This window comes from Silene latifolia, chromosome Y (genome assembly GCF_048544455.1).
Source record: "Silene latifolia isolate original U9 population chromosome Y, ASM4854445v1, whole genome shotgun sequence".
In the NCBI taxonomy this organism is placed as follows: domain Eukaryota; kingdom Viridiplantae; phylum Streptophyta; class Magnoliopsida; order Caryophyllales; family Caryophyllaceae; genus Silene; species Silene latifolia.
This window is the reverse complement of record NC_133538.1, coordinates 353353282-353376262: the sequence shown is the minus strand read 5'-3', so window position 1 is coordinate 353376262 and position 22981 is coordinate 353353282. Positions and strand designations below refer to the sequence as shown.

General features: G+C 38.2%; 1 protein-coding gene across 1 annotated transcript; it reads left to right on the top strand.

Annotated features, from left to right (window-relative positions):
• The first annotated feature begins 17684 nt into the window (after positions 1-17684).
• On the top strand, positions 17685-21788 carry LOC141626848 (cytochrome b5 domain-containing protein RLF-like). The gene is made up of 6 exons (XM_074440454.1): positions 17685-17898; positions 18638-18726; positions 18823-19183; positions 19792-19926; positions 21055-21105; positions 21505-21788. The coding sequence occupies exons 2-6, from the start codon at positions 18688-18690 to the stop codon at positions 21588-21590; spliced, it is 672 nt and encodes a 223-aa protein (XP_074296555.1). The 5' UTR covers positions 17685-17898; positions 18638-18687; the 3' UTR covers positions 21591-21788.
• Positions 21789-22981: the final 1193 nt, after the last annotated feature.

Genomic DNA, 22981 nt, shown 5'->3' with positions numbered 1-22981 from the left:
CAACAGAAATGAATTATAAAGCTTCTAACAACCCTTTCTTGTTTTGAAAAAAAAAATACTTGATCATTACTTACAATTTCAGAACATTATCATATAAAATCAACAGAACAATACAGCTAATACTTTCTTACAATATAGAATATTTCTCAATTATGTTAAATGAATCAATTTTCCATAAACCATACATACACAGACACACACCCCTTCCTAGCACCAATCTTCACACAATTATTTCTAGATAAACTTCTCCATTAGCTAATAGTCAATATTAGACAAGTCATTTTATAATCAAGAAAGTAATAAAAATCTCTTATATAAATAAATAACTATAACTATAAACACACTATACCATAGTACTCCTACAACCTACTAATAACAATATAATATTATACTCTTTCTAATACTCACAACAATCACCAAACTACACATTACTCTAACTAGAACGAAACAGTGTATTGTCTTATTGGCATGTGCTAAGAAATCAGTCTAGCCTAAGAAACATAGTCTTCTACTGCACTCCACCCACCTTCTTTTCCCATTTTCCCTCACCGCCTTTCATTCACTTGCTTTTCTAATTCTATGTCAGTCATTGCTCACCTCTTCCACATGTTTGAGTAACTACTCTGCTACTTATAGTACCACCACTTTCTAATTCCTACTTCCAGTTACAGTTCTCAAAGAAGTAAGAAAACAACTTTCAGTATGCACTTCTAATCTCAGATACGCTCATCCTTTCACTCTATATTACATTGTTTTAATTTGTTGGCTTTTTGAATTATTATTAACATGATTATCATTGTCATTTACAACTAAATCAGGTCTTTATTATCATGGCTATCTTCAAGTACATATATATTATGAAGCATAAAATAGTCATGTTTCTATATTAGAAAATTAAAGTCTACAAAATGAAGAAATCTTGCCAGACAAAAATCACCCTAACAATCACAACTTATTTGGTGAATTTGGTCACATGTGTTCACAACTATCCTAATAGAAAAGTTGTATTCATATGTTAATCTAGAAATAATGTGATGCAGTTTTGAATTAACCTGTTTATTAAAATTATCTAGAAAACTACATCCAGTTTACAGTCTAATTTCAGTCTAAATATTCTTCATTGAATAGTCTGCATTTCAGAACCCAGATACTAAATTTGATGTTCGAAATACATAGAAATCAACATGAAAATTATTTGATTATCGTGTGGCCTCTCTTAACAGAATGAAGCCGCAACCCGTGTACCTAGATGAACTAACAAACACCACTAAGGACTATAAGGTCAAGGTGAAAGTAATTGAAAAGAGACGCCCAAAGACATCTCCTTCAAAGGTGGTCTACCAGGGCTTCGTCGTCCAAGATGATAAGGCAAGCCCAATATTCATATAAATTTTTGTCCGAAATAAATTATGAATGTAGATTATAATTTATCAATTTTGATCTTATTTTAGGAATCTACATATGGAGTAGTTGATGAATTAGTGCATTTACTAATTAATTATTATTTAGTATATTTTATAAGGCTCTCCTCACATATACATATATTCGTTCATGAAACACATAAATTTAGTTGCAACCATTAGTGCATAAATGGTAAGAATGTGCTTCAATGATCATTTTGGCTGTGACGTTTTGTAGTCTTAGTATAACATAGTGAACTTGAAATGCCACACCTCTGAGGAGCTCGAACATCAATTACAGTAAAAGACTTGTTTCAGATGAACCCTTTAAATACATCTTCTGTTCCTCTTGAATCAAGAATAGCATTGTCTTCCAATACAAGTAGTTCTATTTAGCTTAACTGCTCTCAAGTTAAGGGTCTTCTTTTTTGTTTGTTTTGGGCATCTATTCTTTGAGTTACTAAAAAGCCGTAGTGCCTACTTGCCTAAGTACAGCACAACTAAGCAGCGCACATTTCTTATTAAACATTGTTCTCTTTGTACATGAAAAAATCACTTGAAAGCTACTTTGCTAACAAGTGAAATATAGCCAGTACCACGCGATAAGATTCGCTATGTGTATAATAACAATGAATATACAGACAAATCTAAATAACATATGTAATTAAGTTTATTGATCGTGTCTTAGAATTAATTTATTGAATAAACCGTGACTAACAAACATAGTACTATTAACAGGGGTCTACGATGCGCGGGGCTCTTTTTGCTGACCCGGTCGATCAATATGAAGATGCATTCAAGCACAACAGACTGTATGAGATAACAAATGCTCCAATATCTCCTCTGAAGCCAGAATATAAATTAAACCCTACAGATGTTGATTTTCAGATGAACTTTGGACGGCGAACTATTGTCTTACCAGTTGATATTGATGATGGCACCAATACCATAGACTATAGACCCATCTCTCATCTGCCCAGAGCAACTGATTACACTGAGATGTTTGGTATGATTAAGTGATTAGCTATATCATTGATGCGTGTCTATAATATGATGTTTTACATCTTTATTTCCACGCATTTTATGTCTATTATATGTAGTTTATTCTACTATTTCCCCTATTTCTGTCTACTCTCGTATTTTTATGTAATATTGCAGATTATTGCGGAAATGAGTAGAAAATGAACCAAATATTGACCCCGAAAGCCAAGCTTAGGAAGGACATGAATATTTGACTCGGACTTGAAGTTTAGAATGCATTTCAAGGCCTGAAGATAGCAAGAGCATGGGTGCGTACAAGTTACAAGAATTTAACAAGCAAAGATGCACTTCCCGATATTGCAGCCTGTTTCAAATGACTATATCTCGAGTTTTAGAGCTGATAATCGAGTTATTCTAATTGGAGGTGAAAGCTTATCCTCTTAGCTTTCCAACGCTGTGAGAATCGATTTATTCCGATAAGTAACGAAGAAATGGCGGCTGTTTCAAGATCGGCGCGCGCTGCAGAATCCGTCAGAATGCAATTTTGTACATCGCTTTTGGTCGATTGACTGGTCCAAATGGTCGATCGACCACTCCACGAATCTGACGAGAATTTAAAGACGAGATTTAACTTAAGCCCATTTGTGTAATTAGGTTTAGGAAGTGTTACGTTATTTTGCTATATAACGTAACACTTTCTCTCTGTATTAGCAGTCATTATCACCTAGTTCCATTCATTCTTAGTTTAGATCTCACACATTAGTTTAGCTTCGGTACATTAATTTCTCAATGAAGTTGTTGCTTCCGGATTCAACTCTTGCCTCCTACTTCGGTATTATTTTGCCCTTAATTTCAGTTTCTACTTTATTTTGTCATTAGCATAGAATTGATAGATTAGAATCCCGAACCATAGCCTCTTTATTGCGTTTTATTGCTTTAATCATTCAAATTATGTTTTCCCATATCGTTTATTTCAATTTCGTTGTTGTTATCAATATTAATATGCGTAGCTAATCACCCTTTGCTAAGATGTGAGGGGATCATAGCGTGAGACGACGTAGAATAGGTAGACTGATCGGGTCTTGGTCGATCGATCGATGTCAATAGTTGTTCGATCGAGAACCTGTCGATCGATCGGCCGAGCTAGTCGATCGATCGCGTCACGTAAGAATCAAAGACTGTTCAATTGATTTAATTGTTTTTTTTTAGTAAAAGACCGAGAGGCTGTTTGTTAAATACTTAGGAATTGACCGACCCATTAGATCGAAAGAGAGGGGAGGGCAATGGACTACTAATTGAATGACTAAATTATACTAAGATCGTAAGATAAGTAAAATTTAGGCATTAGGAATCACTTTTCAGGGCGTGAGCTAGTATTAGTGAGACATAGGGACTAGTAGCTTAGGCTGAGCGGCGCTACTTGTTAAGTTGGACTGAGAGGACTTCTTATTTTCCCATCTTACGTCACTATTTCAGACTTACCTAGGACTTGTGTCGTAGCTACAGTGAACCGATCGTCTTAGCATCCTTTTTATTATTGATTACACTTTTTATTTAATTGCTTTAGTTGTAGCTTTTATTTTTATTGCTATTAGTTAGTTATAGACCAAATCAAACCCCCCCACTTATTCGTTTCTTTAAGACTAAAATTAAGACAACTATAAATTACATTCGCCTTTCTGTGGTTCGACCCTTACTATCACTAGCTATAGTTTTAGTTCGGATTTATAAATTTATCTTTGGTACTAAACGACGGTATCAAATTTTGGCGCCGTTGCCGGGGAGGCAGCGCTAATTTTTAGTTGTTTTTAATCCTAGTCTTTCTTTCTTTAGTCTCAGGGAACTTCGGTTCCTTGAGACCGTTCTCATGTTTCATTTTCTGAGTTTTCCACAGGAAGAGGATGAAATCTTTGGTGCTTATTTCGCCAGGCTTTGGGAGTTTATTGAGCCCAGACGAGATGCATTCTCTGAATTCTAAATATTCATGACTCTCTTCAAGGGTATGCCTGACTCTACGCGAGCATACCTAAATTCTATTGGTAAGGGGGATTTCACAGGAATGCCCGTAAAAGAGGTATTAGAACTTTTTGATTGGTTTGCTGCTGAATCTCTTAAACCCAACTTTTCTCTTCATGTTGACTCAGATGAGGGGGTGGGTGAGACCTTAGAAACCAATCTAGGAAATGCTGACGGAGACATAGAGGAGACCATTAGCGTGGTTGACAATCCTTTTTATGAGGATAGTTTAGAACCCCTTTATGATTCTTGCACTGTTAGTAAGGTCGATTTGGAGGATCTCTTTGAGAACCTCCAACTTGATGAGTCTAGCGATAAGGAGAGTGAGGAGGAAAATTTTGACAGTCTTGAGGTTAATTGGGATGTTTATGACGATATTATAGATGAACCTATTATAGAGGACCCGATTGACCCATTTGACTTTACCGCCCCTTGCATTTGGGATGATTATCCACCTTCTTCCTTAGTTGACCAGACTCCTCCACCTCACATTTCATACCCGTCAGAGTACTTTAATTCTACCCGCGTTATTATTAAGTCGAATGCACCTAAGTTCGTTAATTCTCCACCTGCGGATAATTTGAGCTTTTATATTCCGCCCTTAGCTGGAGGGCAGAATTATTTTGTGGATGATTTTAGAAGCTGGCATAGGAAATTTTTTAAGCTTAAATGTTTTTACATTTTGATTTCCTATGTTATTTCTATCTTATGGTGCTACTTACAGTTTTGTGTAGCACATGCGCAGATGTATGATAGGTTGCTGAGAGCCTTGAGTTGTTTTGATTGGGCTCCATTAGAGTAAGCTGCTGAAGAAAAAGAGGTCGAGCGGGACCGGTCTGAAACTAGCGCTAGCCGGGAGGCAACTCGGATGTGTTTTGTTTTTGTTTTGAATAAAACTTCATAGTTGTTTAAAAATAAAAACTCTTAGTGTGTGCTTAGTTTAATTTCCGTCTTTAGACTATTACCTTTGGGTTCAGCGCAATTTTGGGCGCATTATTATGTGCACTTGCAGGTACTAAGACCATATTAACTCAATTTATTGAGTTAATTCGTGGAGCGTATGCGGAGCGTATGCGGAGCGGAAGACTTAATTGTGGATTAAAGTGAGAGGGAAGATCCGAATGCACTAGGTGTAACCCGACCAGATCGTGTCACTTGATGCGTTATTGGGCGAAGCGGAAGTCTTTTTTGTTTGTTTTTGTTTTTCTTTGGTGCAAGAATAAATAGATATTTGCTTCGATTTCTTGTGAAGAGATCGAACCAATGGGATATTTGCTATCACTAGACCTATAGCGATAACAATGGGGAATTACTCGAAAACGCGTCAAGTAATTTAACTTATACTGCGGAGTGCGTCCTTAGTTCAAGGCAAGACTCGAAAGCATCGACTCTTTGAAAAGATTAAAACACAAGTTTCTCTCTCTAAAAGGTTTTTCTTAATTCTTTGATGGATTACAAATGAGGAGGCTAGGTCCTTTATATAGGACAAAAGCCTTGGCCTCCAAGCAAGCATTTAATGCTAGTTTGTAAGTTCTAGGATGAATGAACACATAGAACTCACAACCTAGACCCTTTTGTCAACTTTTATTCAAACTAGTTTGAAAATGCAAAAATATAAAATTGGATTCTCCCCCCTTAGTGCCGCCACATTTCGGCTCTCTCACTTGTTCCCACACGGCATTCCTCTTGTTCCTACACGGCATCAAGGTTCTCGCAGCTCTTGAGCTTTAATCGCACATATTTCCTTTCTTTTATTTGAGCCCATCCAATTTTAGTGTGCGAATATGTATTACTTGGGCGTGGTTTTGCTTGGTCCTCTAAATTGAGCACAACCTCTTTCATAGGGTCGATATTCGTATCAGGTCGTTTATTAATCGTCCCGCCATACGCATCAAATTCTCTCCCTTAAAAAAGAATTGTCCTCAATTCTTTGCCTCAGTATGCCGGGATCAAAGATGAATATTATAAACCCAAACAAACTCGAGCACATAGTCGAATCATATTTGATGCCGCCGGGATCAAAACAAAACTGGAAGTTAGATTCAAACTTGATTAAGAACATGAAGTAATTTGCGCACCCCGTTGATCTCTTCTTCAGCTCATCATCTTCAAGATAGTCTTCATGTTTATCCATCTCCAGTGATTTGAAATTGTAATGATTATTGCAAGTCAAAACCATTTTGTGCCATCTTTGCTTGCGCTTTACTTTCTTGTGATTTCCTTCCCACCGCCTTTTATGCACAATTCTACCAACATCCAAATAGTGGTTGCTTGAAACAACAAGATCATCATGAGCTTCCATGAAAATTGACCTCAATAAGAATTTAGAGTTCCCACCATGTAGCTTCTCATCAATGTATTTGTCAATTGGTGGTTGATACGGTTCTTTGACTTGATATGGTTCCCACCTTCGTATCACATCCTGCATGACTCTTTGCAGTTGGGGCCAATGAAAATGTTCTTTGAGAATATCTATAGTTTTGTTTACCCCGAAATGTCCTCCAATTCCATCTTCATGAGCTTCTCGAATAAGGAGTTCCCGAGTTGGAAGTTTTGGAACATAAAGTCTATTACCTTTGAAGAGGAAACCATCTGGAATAATGAACTCATCATGAGTTCCGGACTTGCAAATCTCGAAGGTTTCTCCAAAGTCGGGATCATGCTCGTAGTAATCCTTCAATGCCTCAAATCCAAGTAATCGGACATCGAGCACGTTCAATAATGAGTACTGTCCTGAGAGAGCATCGGCCACCACATTACTCTTGCCACGTTTATACTTTGATGAAAAGTGAAAGGATTGTAGGAACTCCACCCACTTGGCATTCCGTGGGTTTAACTTTTGTTGTCCATTGATGTGCTTCAGTGATTCGCGGTTCGAGTGCAGGATGAAATGACTCGGCCAAAGGTAGTGACTCCAATGTTGAAGAGCTCTCACGATAGCATAAAATTCTTTGTCGTACGTCCAGTAATTGAGCCGGGCTCCATTCAATTTCTCGGAGAAATAAGCGATGGGTCGCTTTCCTTGTATTAGTACGGCTCCAATTCTAACACCGCTTGCGTCACATTCCATCTCGAATGGTTGAGTGAAATCTGGGAGTGCCAATAAAGGTGCCTCGCAAAGGTTTTGAATAATCGTCTCGAACGCCTTTTGAGCAGTCGGGGTCCATACGAAGATTCCCCTTTTCGTACACTTGGTGATAGGACTAGTAATGGTACTAAAGTCCCGAATGAACCTCCGATAGAATGATGTGAGTCCATGAAATGATCGGACCTCCGTAGTGGTCTTAGGAGTAGGCCATGCCTTGATTGCTTCAATTTTGATTTGTTCCACCGAAACCCTGTCTTTAGATATCATATAGTCGAGAAAGATGACACTCTTGACCCACAACGACCACTTCTCCTTCTTTCCATAGAGTTTCTGCCCTCGAAGTATGTCGAACACCTCTCGAAGGTGTATGAAATGTTCTTCCTCAGTTCGACTGTACCCCAAAATATCATCCAAATAGACGACAACAAATCTGCTTAAGAAAGGTTTGAGTACCTCGTTCATGAGTCGCATAAAAGTACTCGGAGCATTGGTTAATTCGAATGGCATGACGGCCCACTCGTATAACCCATATCTAGTCTTGAACGCGGTTTTCCACTTATCCCTTTCTCTTATTCGCATTTGGTGATAACCACTCCTCAAGTCGATCTTAGAAAGGGTTTCGGATCCATGTAACTCATCAAGCATGTCGTCAAGCCTTGGGATAGGAAAACGATACTTGATAGTTATGTTGTTCATGGCTCGACTATCAACGCACATTCGCCACGTCCCATCCTTCTTTGGGACAAGTAGAGTAGGGACAACACATGGACTTATGCTCTCGCGCACATAACCTCGTTCCATCAATTCCTCGATTTGCAATTCCTTTGTCTCCATTGGATTGCATCTATAGGCGGCCTTGTTTGGTAAGGGAGCTCTGGGTAGGAGATCGATTTGGTGTTCAATCCCTCGAATAGGTGGTAAACCAGCGGGTAGTTCCTTGGAGAAAACATCCTTGATTTCCTCATCCGAGACTGGCACAAGATTAGGATTGTCTTGAGTTGCATCATCATAACTTGTATGATCACTTTCTTCCATGTGAGTTTCGTCATAAACTTCTTCCAATTCTTCATCAAAAATAATTGGTAGATTTGGATCAAATAAAGAAGTACCTCCCGCATGAGGTTCATCCAAGTTGGCAAATATGTCATCTTCAATCACATCTTTAATTTGATCATCGTCACTCAATGGCTCTATAATCTCGTCCTTTTCTCTTTCTTCGAAATTGAACACATCACCCAATCGTTACTCCTCATCAAACAACTCATCCCGATAAGCAACAGTGTCTCTCAAGGTATTCAATCGCTCATTTGGACACGCGCTTTGATAGTGCCCAAACCCCGGACACTTTAAACATCGTACTTTGGAGAGACTTGTTTCCTTATAATCGGGCGCTCTTGCCGCGGAACTAGGGGTGGCAGCCGACTTGGGTTTGCCAACATTACTCGCCGGACTCCCTTCCGATCCTCCCTCGTTCCTCCAATTCCGACTACTCTCACCGTAAATTGTTGGCAATTTAGCTTTTCCTTGTGCTTCAACCATCTTTAATTCTTCACTCTCTTCCACTTCTCTCATCAGAGTGAGATTATCAAACTCGTCGATGTATTCAGAGACACAAAGCCTCCCTTGGTTGAGATTAGCAATCTTACGATAAGTCGTGAGCCTATAAGTTGCTGGAACATATCTCTTGCGCAATTTGCGTTTAAGGGAATCCCAAGATGATAATTTCTCTTTTCCAGCACGAGCACGCCTTACTTTCAAACTCTTGTACCATAGTGAAGCCCCTCCACTAAGTCTTCGAGTAGCGTACTTACAGCATTTTGCGTCATCCAGAACTTTGAAATCAAACACCCGATCTATTTGTCTTTCCCATTCAAGATAAGTTTCGGGGTCCGTGCCTCCCGTGAACTCGGGCAGTTCACTGAATTTGAACTCTTCAACGGTTCGTTCTCATCTTGGTATCCACTTGGGATCGTTTTCTTGTAAATTCTTTAAAGCCTTTTGAAGATTCTTGAGAAAGTTGGGATCGTCGAAATTCATTTTTGATGTTGGTTGTTTGAAATTTCGAAACTCCTTTTTTTTTTTTTTGATGGTGAATAGTACCATGAACAGTGATTTTTTTTTTTGTTCAAACCGTGCCTTCAAGATCCAATCGATTAAACCTCAACTACCTCGTTAAGTTTAACCTTTGAATACCAATCGCGTTGGATATTCAACTACTAATTGATTGGGACCTCCTTAGAACCGTCTTGATTTTTTTGGGGTGATCAAGAGCTGAAGCTCTGATACCACTTGGAGCGTATGCGGAGCGGAAGACTTAATTGTGGATTCAAGTGAGAGGGAAGATCCGAATGCACTAGGTGCAACCCGACCAGATCGTGTCACTTGATGCATTATTGGGCGAAGCGGAAGTCTTTTTTGTTTGTTTTTGTTTTTCTTTGGTGCAAGAATAAAAGGATATTTGCTTCGATTTCTTGTGAAGAGATCAAACCAATGGGATATTTGCTATCACTAGACCTATAGCGATAACAATGGGGAATTACTCGAAAACACGTCAAGTAATTCAACTTAAACTGCGGAGCGCGTCCTTAGTTCAAGGCAAGACTCGAAAGCATCGACTCTTTGAAAAGATTGAAACATAAGTTTCTCTCTCTAAAAGGTTTTTCTTAATTCTTTGATGGATTACAAATGAGGAGGCTAGGTCCTTTATATAGGACAAAAGCCTTGGCCTCCAAGCAAGCATTTAATGCTAGTTTGTAAGTTCTAGGATGAATGAACACATAGAACTCACAACCTATACCATTTTGTCAACTTTTATTCAAACTAGGTTGAAAATGCAAAAATATAAAATTGGATTCTCCCCCCCTTGGTGCCGCCACATTTCGGCTCTCTCACTTGTTCCCACACGGCATTCCTCTTGTTCCCACACGGCATCAAGGTTCTCGCGGGTCTTGAGCTTTAATCGCACATATTTTCTTTCTTTTATTTGAGCCCATCCAATTTTAGTGTGCGAATATGCATTACTTGGGCGTGGTTTTGCTTGGTCCTCTAAATTGAGCACAACCTCTTTCATGGGGTCGATATTCGCATCAGGTCGTTTATTAATCGTCCCGCCATACGCATCAATTCGTGAGCAGGAACTGTTCACGTCAAGTAACTTGGTCGATCGACTGGTTAGAGTGGTCGATCGACTGATACGCGTATCACAGAAGCTACAGGTAACTTGGTCGATCGACTGGCTAGAGCGGTCGATCGACCACTGTAGCTGTTATACCTTGTTCTTTTAATTCTTTGCACATAGTTACCGTTTCAATTTTGTTTTCTCGGATTACGCGCGGTATTTTGTTTCTTTTCAGGTATTTTATGGTAGCACTGCTAGCTACTGAAACCTCCTAGCTCACGCTCGTTTGGGGAGGTTTCCTTTTGCGCTTAAAATCTTGTAAGTTTGAGTCCCAATTTCATGTCTTATTTAGTTTCTTATCGCAATATCCCAAATTCCTTTGCTTATTTATACACATGATTTCGCACAATGAGGGCATTGTGTGATTTGGTTTGGGGAAGGGTTTTGCGTTGCATTCATTTTGTTTTGCATTCACGTTTATTTTCTGTTTTGAATTGTTATCTAATTTTCGTTATATATACAAAAAAAATTCAAAAAAAATTCAAAATTTTTTTTTTGAAAAAATTCAAAAATATCACGTTTAATTTTGCATATTAGGTTGAGTCAGATTGGAGTATTCATTACTGATAGTTGTCATTTGCTTAAACCCTGCATTTTATCACATCTTTTAGCAAAAGCTTTTGCAATATCTCGAATTTCGTTTCAAAATTTGTTGAATAATTAGACTTGACTTGAAATTTTGGCAAACTACAAAACTTTCTAAGGAATTAGAGCTTTATAAACTGGTATCACTCATGACCAGTTTCATCTAGGATTGTGAGTAGTTACTCCCTGCATATCGTGTAACATTAATTTGCACAAGTATGACATTTAATTTCTTTTTGCCTGCATACATTCGGGTTAGTGGTTGGTATTGCATGTTTGGAGAATGCTTGCGAAAATCCCTTTTGTTCATTTTACCCACTAGCTTCACATTAGCCAAAAATTGCCAGTTGACCCTTTAGCTACAATCCATAAACTAAGCCTACCCTTTGCTGAGCTAGTTTAGTAGTTTTAGTGGTATTCGTTGTATTGTATCAATTTTGGCTTGATTTGCACTCTATGAAGTTGGTAATGAATGAAGGAGAAAAGAAAAAGAAAAATGAAAAAAATTGAAAAATAGTGACTGCCGAAAAAAAAACGAAAAAAAAAACGAAAAAAAAAGGAAACAAAAGAAAAAGAAACGGCAAAGAAAAATGAAAAAAAAAAAAAGAGAAAAAAGTTTACTCCTATGTTTGCTTTATATTTTATGAGGAGTGTTATTTGGATTAGTGAAGTGTTTGCCTAATTCACTAAGGCATTTGAGCTTATTTCATTGAGTTAGAAGTGGATGTTTTATTCGGTTTTTTAGGATGCTAGCTTGGCTATTTCCCTCTCATTCCCATATTGTTTTGCCTCTTCTTACCCATAGCCTCACTTATCCAAATCTTTGCAAGTATTCGGCATGTGATGGACCCTGAATGGTTGGAATGTATATGCACGGTAGCTAGAATTACTTATCATACTATATTGCATGCATGATCATGTTGGTTGAGTCTAGGTGAGCGACTTTTATCTCTTTCTCTCTTACATATAAATTGCTTACCATTTGCTTTGTTGAGAGAAGAGTGACCCGGGAGAGTCCAATCTTGAAAGTCTTGCAAGATCAAACGTTCAACATCTTTTCGAAATATACATAAATTCGTTTGCGTGACTTTGAGCTATTAGTAGTTGATTCATATGCATTGAATTGGTTTAAGTAGACGATTTTCAGTTTGTCCATGTTTTGCTCCTTTCTATCTAGATTTAGTTTTGCATTTAGTTTCCTTGGGGACAAGCAAAGGTTTGGTTTGGGGAAGTTTAATGCGTGTCTATAATATGATGTTTTACATCTTTATTTCCACGTATTTTATGTCTATTATATGTAGTTTATTCTACTATTTCCCCTATTTCTGTCTACTCTCGTATTTTTATGTAATATTGAAGATTATTGCGGAAATGAGTAGAAAATGAACCAAATCTTGACCCCGAAAGCTAAGCTTAGGAAGGACATGAATATTTGACTCGGACTTGAAGTTTAGAATGCATTTCAAGGCCTGAAGATAGCAAGAGCATGGGTGCGTACAAGTTACAAGAATTTAACAAGCAAAGATGCACTTCACGATATTGCAGCCTGTTTCAAATGGCTATATCTCGAGTTCTAGAGCTGATAATCGAGTTATTCCAACTGGAGGTGAACGCTTATCCTCTTAGCTTTCCAACTCCGCGAGAATCGCTTTATTCCGATAAGTAACGAAGAAATGGCAGCTGTTTTAAGATCGGCGCGCGCTGCAGAATCCATCAGAATGCAATTCTGTACATCGCTCTTGGTCGATCGACTGGTCCAAGTGGTCGATCGACCACTCCACGAGTCTGACGAGAATTTAAAGACGAGATTTAGCTTAAGCTCATTTGTGTAATTAGGTTTAGGAAGTGTTGCGTTATTTTGCTATATAACGTAACACTTTCTCTCTGTATTAGCATTCATTATCACCTAGTTCCATTCATTCTTAGTTTAGATCTCACACATTAGTTTAGCTTCGGTACATTAATTTCTCAATGAAGTTCTTGCTTCCGGATTCAACTCTTGCCTCCTACTTCGGTATTATTTTGCCCTTAATTTCAGTTTCTACTTTATTTTGTCATTAGCATAGAATTGATAGATTAGAATCCTGAACCATAGCCTCTTTATTGCGTTTTATTGCTTTAATCATTCAAATTATGTTTTTCCATATCGTTTATTTCAATTTCGTTGTTGTTATCAATATTAATATGCGTAGCTAATCACCCTTTGCTAAGATGTGAGGGGATCTGTAGCGTAGACGACGTAGAATAGGTAGACCTGATACAGGTCTTGGTCGATCGACTGATGTCAATAGTTGTTCGACTGAGAACCTGGTCGATCGACTGGCCTAGCTAGTCGATCGACTGCGTCACGTAAGAATCAGCACTGTTCAATTGATTTAATTGTTTTTTTTTAGTAAAAGACCGAGAGGCTGTTTGTTAAATACTTAGGAATTGACCGACCCATTAGATCGAAAGAGATGGGAGGGCAATGGACTACTAATTGAACGACTAAATTATACTAAGATCGTAAGATAAGTAAAATTTAGGCATTAGGAATCACTTTTCATGGCGTGAGCTAGTATTAGTGAGACCTAGGGACTAGTAGCTTAGGCTGAACGGCGCTACTTGTTAAGTTGGACTTAGAGGACTTCTTATTTTCCCATCTTACGTGACTATTTCAGACTTACCTAGGACTTGTGTCGTCGTAGCTACAGTGAACCGATCGTCTTAGCATCCTTTTTATTATTGATTACACCTTTTATTTAATTGCTTTAGTTGTAGCTTTTATTTTTATTACAATTAATTAGTTATAGACCAAATCAAACCCCCCCACTTATTCGTTTCTTTAAGACTAAAATTAAGACAACTATAAATTACATTCGCCTCTCTATGGTTCGACCCTTACTATCACTAGCTATAGTTTTAGTTCGGATTTATAAATTTATCTTTGGTACTAAACGACGGTATCAATCATCTTTTTCACTATTGTGTTTTATTACAGAAAAACTGCACTCCACCATAACATGACCATGCTTCTTAGGTGTGGTTCTCTTTGTAGAAGAAGATTCCCGTAAAGTTACAACAAACAAGAACCGCGAAACAAATGTTCGTGAGATTGTGATCACTGACCACAGGTAAATCATAGCCATAGTTTACGGATTAGTTAATGCTAAAATACTAAAGAACAAACATTGTATACGAAACTAATAACATCAGTTTAAATGGAACGACCTACACAGTACTCCGCAGCCACTATCAATCTCAGTTTGGGATGACCTGGCAGAAGATGATTGCACAATGCTGATTCCAGAACCTGGCAAATTCAGGATTGTGGGACTCATAGCTCTCAGAGTATCTAATCACTAAGGTCAGACACATTTACTTAGTTGCAATTCAAAACATACGCACTAAATATAGTAACTGACAATTAATAACTATACCTTACCATTTACAGGTTTCTCAATGACCACTTCTAGATCAACAGTCATCATACATTCACCTGTTGGTGAGAAAGCAGAAGCGCTGAAAACCTGGTACTGTCTGAACTTAGTAGTCCTAATTCAAACACTACGAACACGACCTTTCTATTTGCTATTTCAGATGCTAATGTTGTTCACTTTTACAGGATGGCAAGCCATTACACATCCTTGACACAACTTCAGTCTAGGCTCTTTCATGTCAAGCTACCTATGCCAAGTGAAAAGACAACCAAAATTCCAGCTCTTCGTGCTAAGAAATTAAACACAATTTAGTGATGCACCTTCTAATGTACCTAGCACATATGCATTTACTAATCTCCATCATACTTCCAACAGGCAAAATCAGCTTTGCAAGATGAAAAACACTGGTTAGAAGTGACTGTACCAGCTGCTGAACTTCATAAAGTGCATGCATACATGGGATGTTCAAAATGTGCTAAAACCACGAGCATGCCACCAGGACGTCCATACACATGCAACAACTGCTCCGCGCCTGATTGTACCTCAGTGCCAAAGTAAGTCTACTGCATCACTTTAGTACTACAATAACTTCAAATAAGAAAATATACATAATCCCACTCCTACTTATAGCATAGCTAATAATAGAACTCATTCAATATCCTAATAGCTAAAACACGCAGAAGTTACTAATGCTTAGACAACATCTATTTCAGAATCACATTCAACTGCGAAATATCAGATGGAACAGGAACATTGCCAATGACCGCATTTACACTGACTGCTGAAAGACTGTTCAAAATGTCAGCAGCTGATATATTCCACATGAAGCACTCTGTAAGACTAACAACATAAAACCTCAACTAATGAACTAGCACATACATATTAATAATTATTAACCTAATTTCCAGAATCATGAGGAAGCTTTCTCAGCTGTACAAGAGTTGCTCCATACAACTCCTTTCAAAGTTCAAGTTGGCCCTTCTACATCCCTCTCAGTAAATAACATCTTGCAGTGGGTGGTGAAGCGGGTTGTTGTTGACGATTTAAGATGACATCAGATCAAAAACTGAACCAGTTCAGGAGCCAATCCCAGAATCACAAGTTATAGACGATCCTGAAGTTCGTGCAGCTGACAAGCAAATAGTTCATGACCAATCTGCAAACAATGACATTACTACTCCTGCAGAAGATGCACCTGAAATATCCTCGATCACCAAAGATCTCCAAAGACATTCTCGCATGACCGACTACGTCCAAGAAAAAGGGGACCAAAAAGAACACAGGTCCTAAATCTGCAGCCTACCCGTGAAGCTATCAAGTATGGACTACAATAGCACATGCATAGTCGTAATAGTTAGTGGTCATGGCCTGTCATTTTGGTATTTTGTCAACCTACTGTTACTCTTGAACAATTCGCCGAGCTGCTAAGCTTGCTGCGTGTACTCTTTTAACGTATCCTTAGCTTTTGTGTGTAATATAAACTATGGACCAGACAAATCAACGCACTTATGAACAAATCAGTTCTACTTTGTACTAAGGCTACTTAATTTACCATGATGATCATTAATCTTTCATAGGTTAATTCATCATTTGTTATTTTATATATCTTCTTTTTTATTTGGTGCTTATCTTACTTCGTTCTGCATCTCTCAAATTGATATGTATTATATATCTTTGCAAGATATCAAACTAGCCATTACAATCTTACATTCACAGACTTTCAATTAATTGAGTAAAAAATACTCAAATCCAACAGTTCAAAATATTATTCAACTTCTAGATCTTCTTCGTCAAAACGATTACAACTGCTTAGAAAAGATTCCATTTTTCTATGCTACTCTAGAAGATCACATCAAACAAAAAAGATGAAAACAACTTTTCAATAAGTTTCATAACACATCACAAAGACACGCAGACATTTACAACTATTTTCTTAAAGCTTGCATAATGCAATGTGAACATAGGTGTAAGTGCAGACGTCGTCTTCAGCAGCAGCTCTTTTCGCTTCATGTCGAATTGCATAGGGGAGTTGCTCATACGCTAGCAGTTCAGAGAAATACCTTGAATCTAGCCTTGAAGCTACCCACAGATACGGACCAGGTTGTGGCTTGAACGTGGCAAACCAATTGTCTCGACCATGACCTACAGAACTGAATTGCTCTTCTAACTTGAAAGCTGATAAGCAAGCAATGGTATCACAACCAAAGGCAATTTGAACAACCCCTTCAAATTGATGAGTTTTTGGGTACATCACTGGAAAAACACCAACAACAGGATAACCTAGATTTATAAAAGTGTCCTGTATTAGTCTTAGATCGCATGGAATATATACCCCATGCCGCATCCTCCCAGGGACATTAGTCATAATACAAGTATATGGAGATACAAATTCGTAGGCCATGTCAAATGTTTCTAAAGTATTCTCAATTATTAATTTATCAATTGCCAATTTATAACTTTCAACTCCAGAATTTCAAAGGCAAGAATCAATGTGAAACATCCTCTGACATTTAAGACTTTTGACAGCATTAGTCAAATTGTAACATCCTATGGTAAAAGCACCAAATTTAACACAGACTAATTGTTCAATTGTTTTAATTTCACAATTATCAGTTCAAAGAACGACATTAAATGCAAAAAGGATGCTCAATTCTATTGTTTCTTGGTGCACTGAATGATTTGATAGGGGGCACAAATGACAAGTGTATCACTAAATATTTGAAGACAGTGCAATAGAATAAGAAACTAAAACGTCAAATTAAGGCAACTACGTTGAACATTACACGTAAAAAAAAAAAGCTTCTACACTAGAACAAAACGCAACTACATCAACATACATTCAGTAATTCTCGCCAAAACTGAGCCGTAAACAGATTCGCTGCAACAACAAATAGAAACGCGTTTTGAATCTCCGCGCGTAACGCGCGCGGAGAAACAACTAGTCAATGAAGATATTGTAATTGGGTCAATTGATGGATTTGGTCCCTGATCAAACGGGCCAATTGTACTGGACTCACTAGCCAGTAGCCACTCGACATCTCTACAGAAGAAGATCGGATTAGACAAACGATTCATCTCTTTTAAGACGATATATCGAGTTCGGAGAAGACGAGTTTGACCCTCCGCTCGTTCAACAAAATCGCCACTGCCCCACCTACCAAAATCGAACAATATTTACGCGGAGAAGCCACTGAGAAAATTACGCTAATCTACTTCTCTAATTACTCCTTGGTTAGATTCTCTTTTCTCTAATTAATTTTTTTCAATTAAGTTTATGATTTGATTTCTTTGTGTTATAATTTTGTAACAACAATTGTTATTCCTCTATATCATCATCATCATCATCATAATCGTAATTGATTGCTTAATTTTATTTATACTGTTGATTTTTTTATTGTATGACGAAATTGTCGCCAATTAGTCTTATGTAAGACGGTTTTATGCTAATATTGTGGGAAACGGATTGCAACTACCTTGAATATGGCCCATCGATGCTAAACAAGTACTCCCTCCGGGCGGGCGGACCTAGAAATAAAATTTTGGGTAACAATAATCGATAATTATAACCATTTTTTGGAAGTACCCCCTTGCCACTAGCTAGATTCCCCTTGCCTCCGTCACAAACTCACAATCGTTTGTTTACCTTTGTTTAAAATATTATTCACGAAGAATAGAAATAGGTAAACAAATGATTGGGACAAAAAATGTAGTTACTAAAAAATCTGTTTTACAATATACTCCTTCGTCCCAATCATTTGTTTATCTATAGTTAGAAGGCGAAGGCCCCCTTACACAAGTATATGTGTTAGTGAAATAGAAAGCATAGTTAGTGATATCGGAATTGAGAGTGTGAATGGCAGTTGGCAGTCTAGTAGAAATTGTGTACTGATGTATTTGAAGTTTACTGCATTGGATGAGAGAAATGATGGCGGATGTTCGATATGTTGTTGATTGTTTGTTGGTCTGACAGGAATTTCTTTGTCTGCAATATCTGATTGGATAAAGTTGTGTGTTTGTTGGATGGAAGACGATAAAGATAACGACTTTACGTTCTGCCAGGCAAGTTGGAAGTTGGAGCTTCTGTTTCTATGAATAGGAATTTCGACTGGCAGCTTGATGCTTAACTCGAGGAGTTTTTTTGTTTCTTGTATACAGGTTAGTGCTCCGGTTGACGACAGTAAGGGTAATGAGCAAACTGTTGTTCCAGGCATTGCTAATATCTCTATAAAAGAGGAATCCTCTAGTAGCCACAGTAAGAATCAGAATGGTGGATGGAACAACGGTCTCTCCAATAGCAAGCCTGTGGTGAAGGAGGAGAAGGTTGGATCTTTATCGTTCAATGTAATCAGTACAGAGCCCTCAAAGCAATCAACCGAAGCACCAAGACAAGCATCCGTGGATGGTCCTGCAAGTTCAGTGAAGAAGAAGGCTGTAGTTCGGGCTAAGATTCCTTTTGAGAAGGGTTATAGCCAAATGGATTGGCTCAAGCTTACTCGCACTCATCCTGATCTTGCAGGTGCACTCAAAATTTAGATTTTGAACCCCCTGATGATTTTTCTGATTTGTTATATGTGAACTAATCACTTTTTGTGCGACCTGGTGTGACTTACGATTCACCTCCTCCTCCCCCCTCTTTCTGAAACAGTCGCAGAAAGGTAGAAGTATGTCTTAAAGTATCAAATCTGCACAAAAACTTATGAGGTGGTTGTTATGCATACAACCAAGCCATTAATGTTGCATTTCTCATTTAATTTAGTAAACAGCTTGGTTATATGGACTTATATCAGTACCATCGTCTCACAAACAACTCACTGTAAAATTGGAATAATGTGGTATGCATACAATCAAGTCATTAATGTTGTATTCCTCATTTAATTTAGTAAATGGCCTGATGTCTCCGAACCATCGTCTCGCAAAAGTGACACCGTAAAATAGGAATATTGACACATTGACATGTCAACCACATTGTATTTAGAGTTGTGAGTTGATGTATTGTGAACATAAGTTATTTTGAAAATGGTGTTGAATCATGAATTCATGGCTAATAATGTCCCTTCACTTTGCGAAGTATCATGCGATTCATGACTGTTATCTCACTCCCTTCGTTTGACGGTTGTAAATTAGGCCTGAAAGGTCAATTAAACCGGAGGCTTATACCAAAGAGTGAAGTAAAACAACATCAAACAGAAGGCTCCATGTGGACAATTTTTAAAGGACATGTGTATAACATTTACCCATATATGAAATTCCATCCAGGAGGTAAAGACATCCTTTTCTTAAGCTATATTTTCCAAGTATTCCCCATGCTAAAGGTGCGCGAGTTATACTCCGTGATGACTTATAACATGTTTGCTATAATTGGTTTGCTTGTGCAATAAGTGCATGAATGATCAATCCTTAGGGCTTGCTTTGAATGGGAGTAATTATTAAGGGACTAATAGAGATGAAATGAACTAAAAAATGGAGGGAAGGGATGGGGGTTGGAGATAGAAATGGATAGAGATGGGGAAATATAGTGTAATATTCCCTCCATTAAGGGAGTAATTGTTCCCTACCTCTCCCCCCAAATAATACATTACCTCCATATGGAGATAATAATTCCTCCCTCACCTCCTCTTTCCACCCTCCACAACCACCACTAACCTCCAATCTCCTCCTATTTTTCTTATTTTAGCTCTCATTACTCCCTTAATAATTACTCCCATTCCAAGCAAGCCCTTAGTTTATGCCGTCACTCATTTTGTTTATGTCATCACTCATTTTATGCCTTTTACACAAGGGTAAGAATGGTATTGTTTTTGTAAGATAACTAGCTTCAAAGTTGAAGTTTCTCTCATTGTAATTAGGATAAAATCATAAATGCTAGAAGAAAAACTGTGGAGATTCCAAAAACATGCAAAATGGTTCCGTAATGAAGTTTATAGTGAACTGAGGAGGGTTCATAGTGATGATAACTTTTGTTGGTTGTGTGCCGGTAAAATAGACTTCTTTGAAGTACAAATTCAACATTACTTAGTATCTCGAGGGCCCACGCCCATTACATACTCTAAGTCGTGTGTTAAAACACAGAGTTGGCTTTCATATTGAAATTTGTTCCGATCAACTACCGCTGTGCATACAGTCTAGTGAGTCCTTCCGGTTTACAGTGATAATGGGGACAATAGAGGAGTTGATTTATGTGTTTTTACATTTACTTTTGTTGTTTATCAAACTCGAGAGGAGAGGGGAGAAAACTTGTACGTAAATGACTCCTTAGCTTCAACAGGGTTTAGGCTGATGAGTTTGTTTGTATATCCAACCTTTTGATGTCATATACATATTCAATCTCTTTAGCTTTTTAGGTTCTGGTTTGTATTGTGCAGGCGCTGACAGTTGTTTTGTTTCCAGGCGAAGATATGCTAATGAAAGCTGTAGGGAAAGACTGCACATCCTTATTCAGTATCCTTTGGCACTATATTTTCACATTGTTATAAACAGTCTGGGAATAATATCAGCACTGTTCTTTAAACTTTTTTTTTGTCCGTGCTTAAAGTGGTGCTTGCATGCGGTGATAAAGATGCAGTGATGCAGCAGCCAAATGAATTGAGAACATATGTAGTACTCTGTACATGACTCAGTCTAACCATGTTAACATTCTTATGTGGAGTTTCCAGTGATATTCAGTAATCTTTATGAGAACTGATTGACTTATTTTTCATTTAATGATAATAGCCCGCTCAATAACGTACAAGTGATTTGTTTTTTCTTCTGCAAATTTGATTGTTAACTTATTTCACGTTTGATTACCTGTGTTGTATATTTCTAAGCAAATTAGGTTGTCCTTAACTGTTGGTTCAGATAAATACCATGCTTGGGTGAATGCAGAATTCTTACTGGAGAAGTGCCTGGTGGGTGTCTTGGACGAGAGCAGCGAAAAGAAATGATTACGACTCCAGCATGAATTCGAATGCCCATTGGTACAACCACAGTGTAAGCTAAACGGTCTCCTCTAAAATCACAATTCGGGTCAAACTGAGCATATATTCTTTTTCTTGGATATGTGGCAATCTGTTGTATTTCTTGTAATAATGTTAGATACCTTGATTATTATGCAAATGAAAGGAGGTTTTAGTTAGTTACTCTACTTTTGCGTTGTGATCCACCAAAATGAGACATGCCACAGGGAAATAACAAACAAACAAGCAAGGGGAATTAAACTTTTAAATTCGAATTTTGTTGATCTGAAGATATCCATTGCATCACAGCAGATGCAGTGGAAAAACATTCAACTATTGCTCTAATTCTCAGTGCGACTTCTGCAAGCAGAGCCACAAATACTAGTCTAGGAAAGGTAAGGGTAACATACTAAAACTCTAATATTATTGTTGAGGTTTGCATCAATGTGAGAAGGGATAACACAGATCTAATAAGTAGGGAAGACCTTGTCTTCATCAAGAATCGGGCCACAAAGGATTTTGTACTCATCACTCTTGGTATGATAGTAGGAGCTATAGAAAATGATCCTTGTTTCACTAGAAATGGCCTTCAATTTCATGCTGACAGTGGCGAACTTGCCCAATCCCTGGGACTCGAAGGGAGCCTTGAGGGTGTCTTTACCGGCAAAGGCTTCCACCATCATAGACCCCTTGCAACCGTTCTTTGCGTCTCCTATGGTGAAAGTGAGGTGGTACATCCTGTCGGGAACAGTACGCACAATCTGCGCAATGGCGCGCTCTCGCCCTGCAACAAGCTCAATGGCTGAACGACCATATGGAACATTGAAGTGTTTCTTGTCTAAGAACTTAACGTCTTTGTTGGATTCGATAACCCATCCTGGTAGCGGGGAGGTAATGTCTTCCTGTCTAGGAGGGAGAAGGATTCCGTGAGAGATGTTGAGAAACCGGTAAGGGCCCTCCTCAAACCCATTATTCCTCACAAGGTTACCTGCATACACATCATTATTATTACAAGATAGGGACTTAACTAGCTGACATCATCATCAAGTGCAGCGGAGACTCGGAGTACAAACCTGCTGAAGGATAAGTAGGTATTAACTCCTTGAGAGCGACAACATCAAGAAGTGGGCCGCAAGCAGGATCCTCTTGCAAGCCAGGGTTGTGGAAAGTGATCTTGGCACTTGTAGAGTGGCCTTGAATCCCCACCCATAAGTGTCTCCACCGTCGCTACTATACAGCGTCTGGATGGGCAAGTCAATCTGGAAAGGAGGGACACTAACCCTCAACACCTCGTCTTGGGCACAGGTCCTTGTGGCCCCGAAAGTCAGTGCATAAAATGCCCCTTCTTTCACAGGCAGTCTGAGAGATGGATGCCTCGT

What these genes read in the sequence shown, in the direction of transcription:
- LOC141626848 (XM_074440454.1), top strand. Translation starts at nt 18,688, where the DNA reads ATGGAAGACGATAAAGATAACGACTTTACGTTCTGCCAG. An exon ending in TATGAAATTCCATCCAGGAG is followed by an intron (nt 19,927 to 21,054) that starts GTAAAGACATCC and finishes TTTTGTTTCCAG; the next exon opens with GCGAAGATATGCTAATGAAA. An exon ending in AGACTGCACATCCTTATTCA is followed by an intron (nt 21,106 to 21,504) that starts GTATCCTTTGGC and finishes CTGTTGGTTCAG; the next exon opens with ATAAATACCATGCTTGGGTG.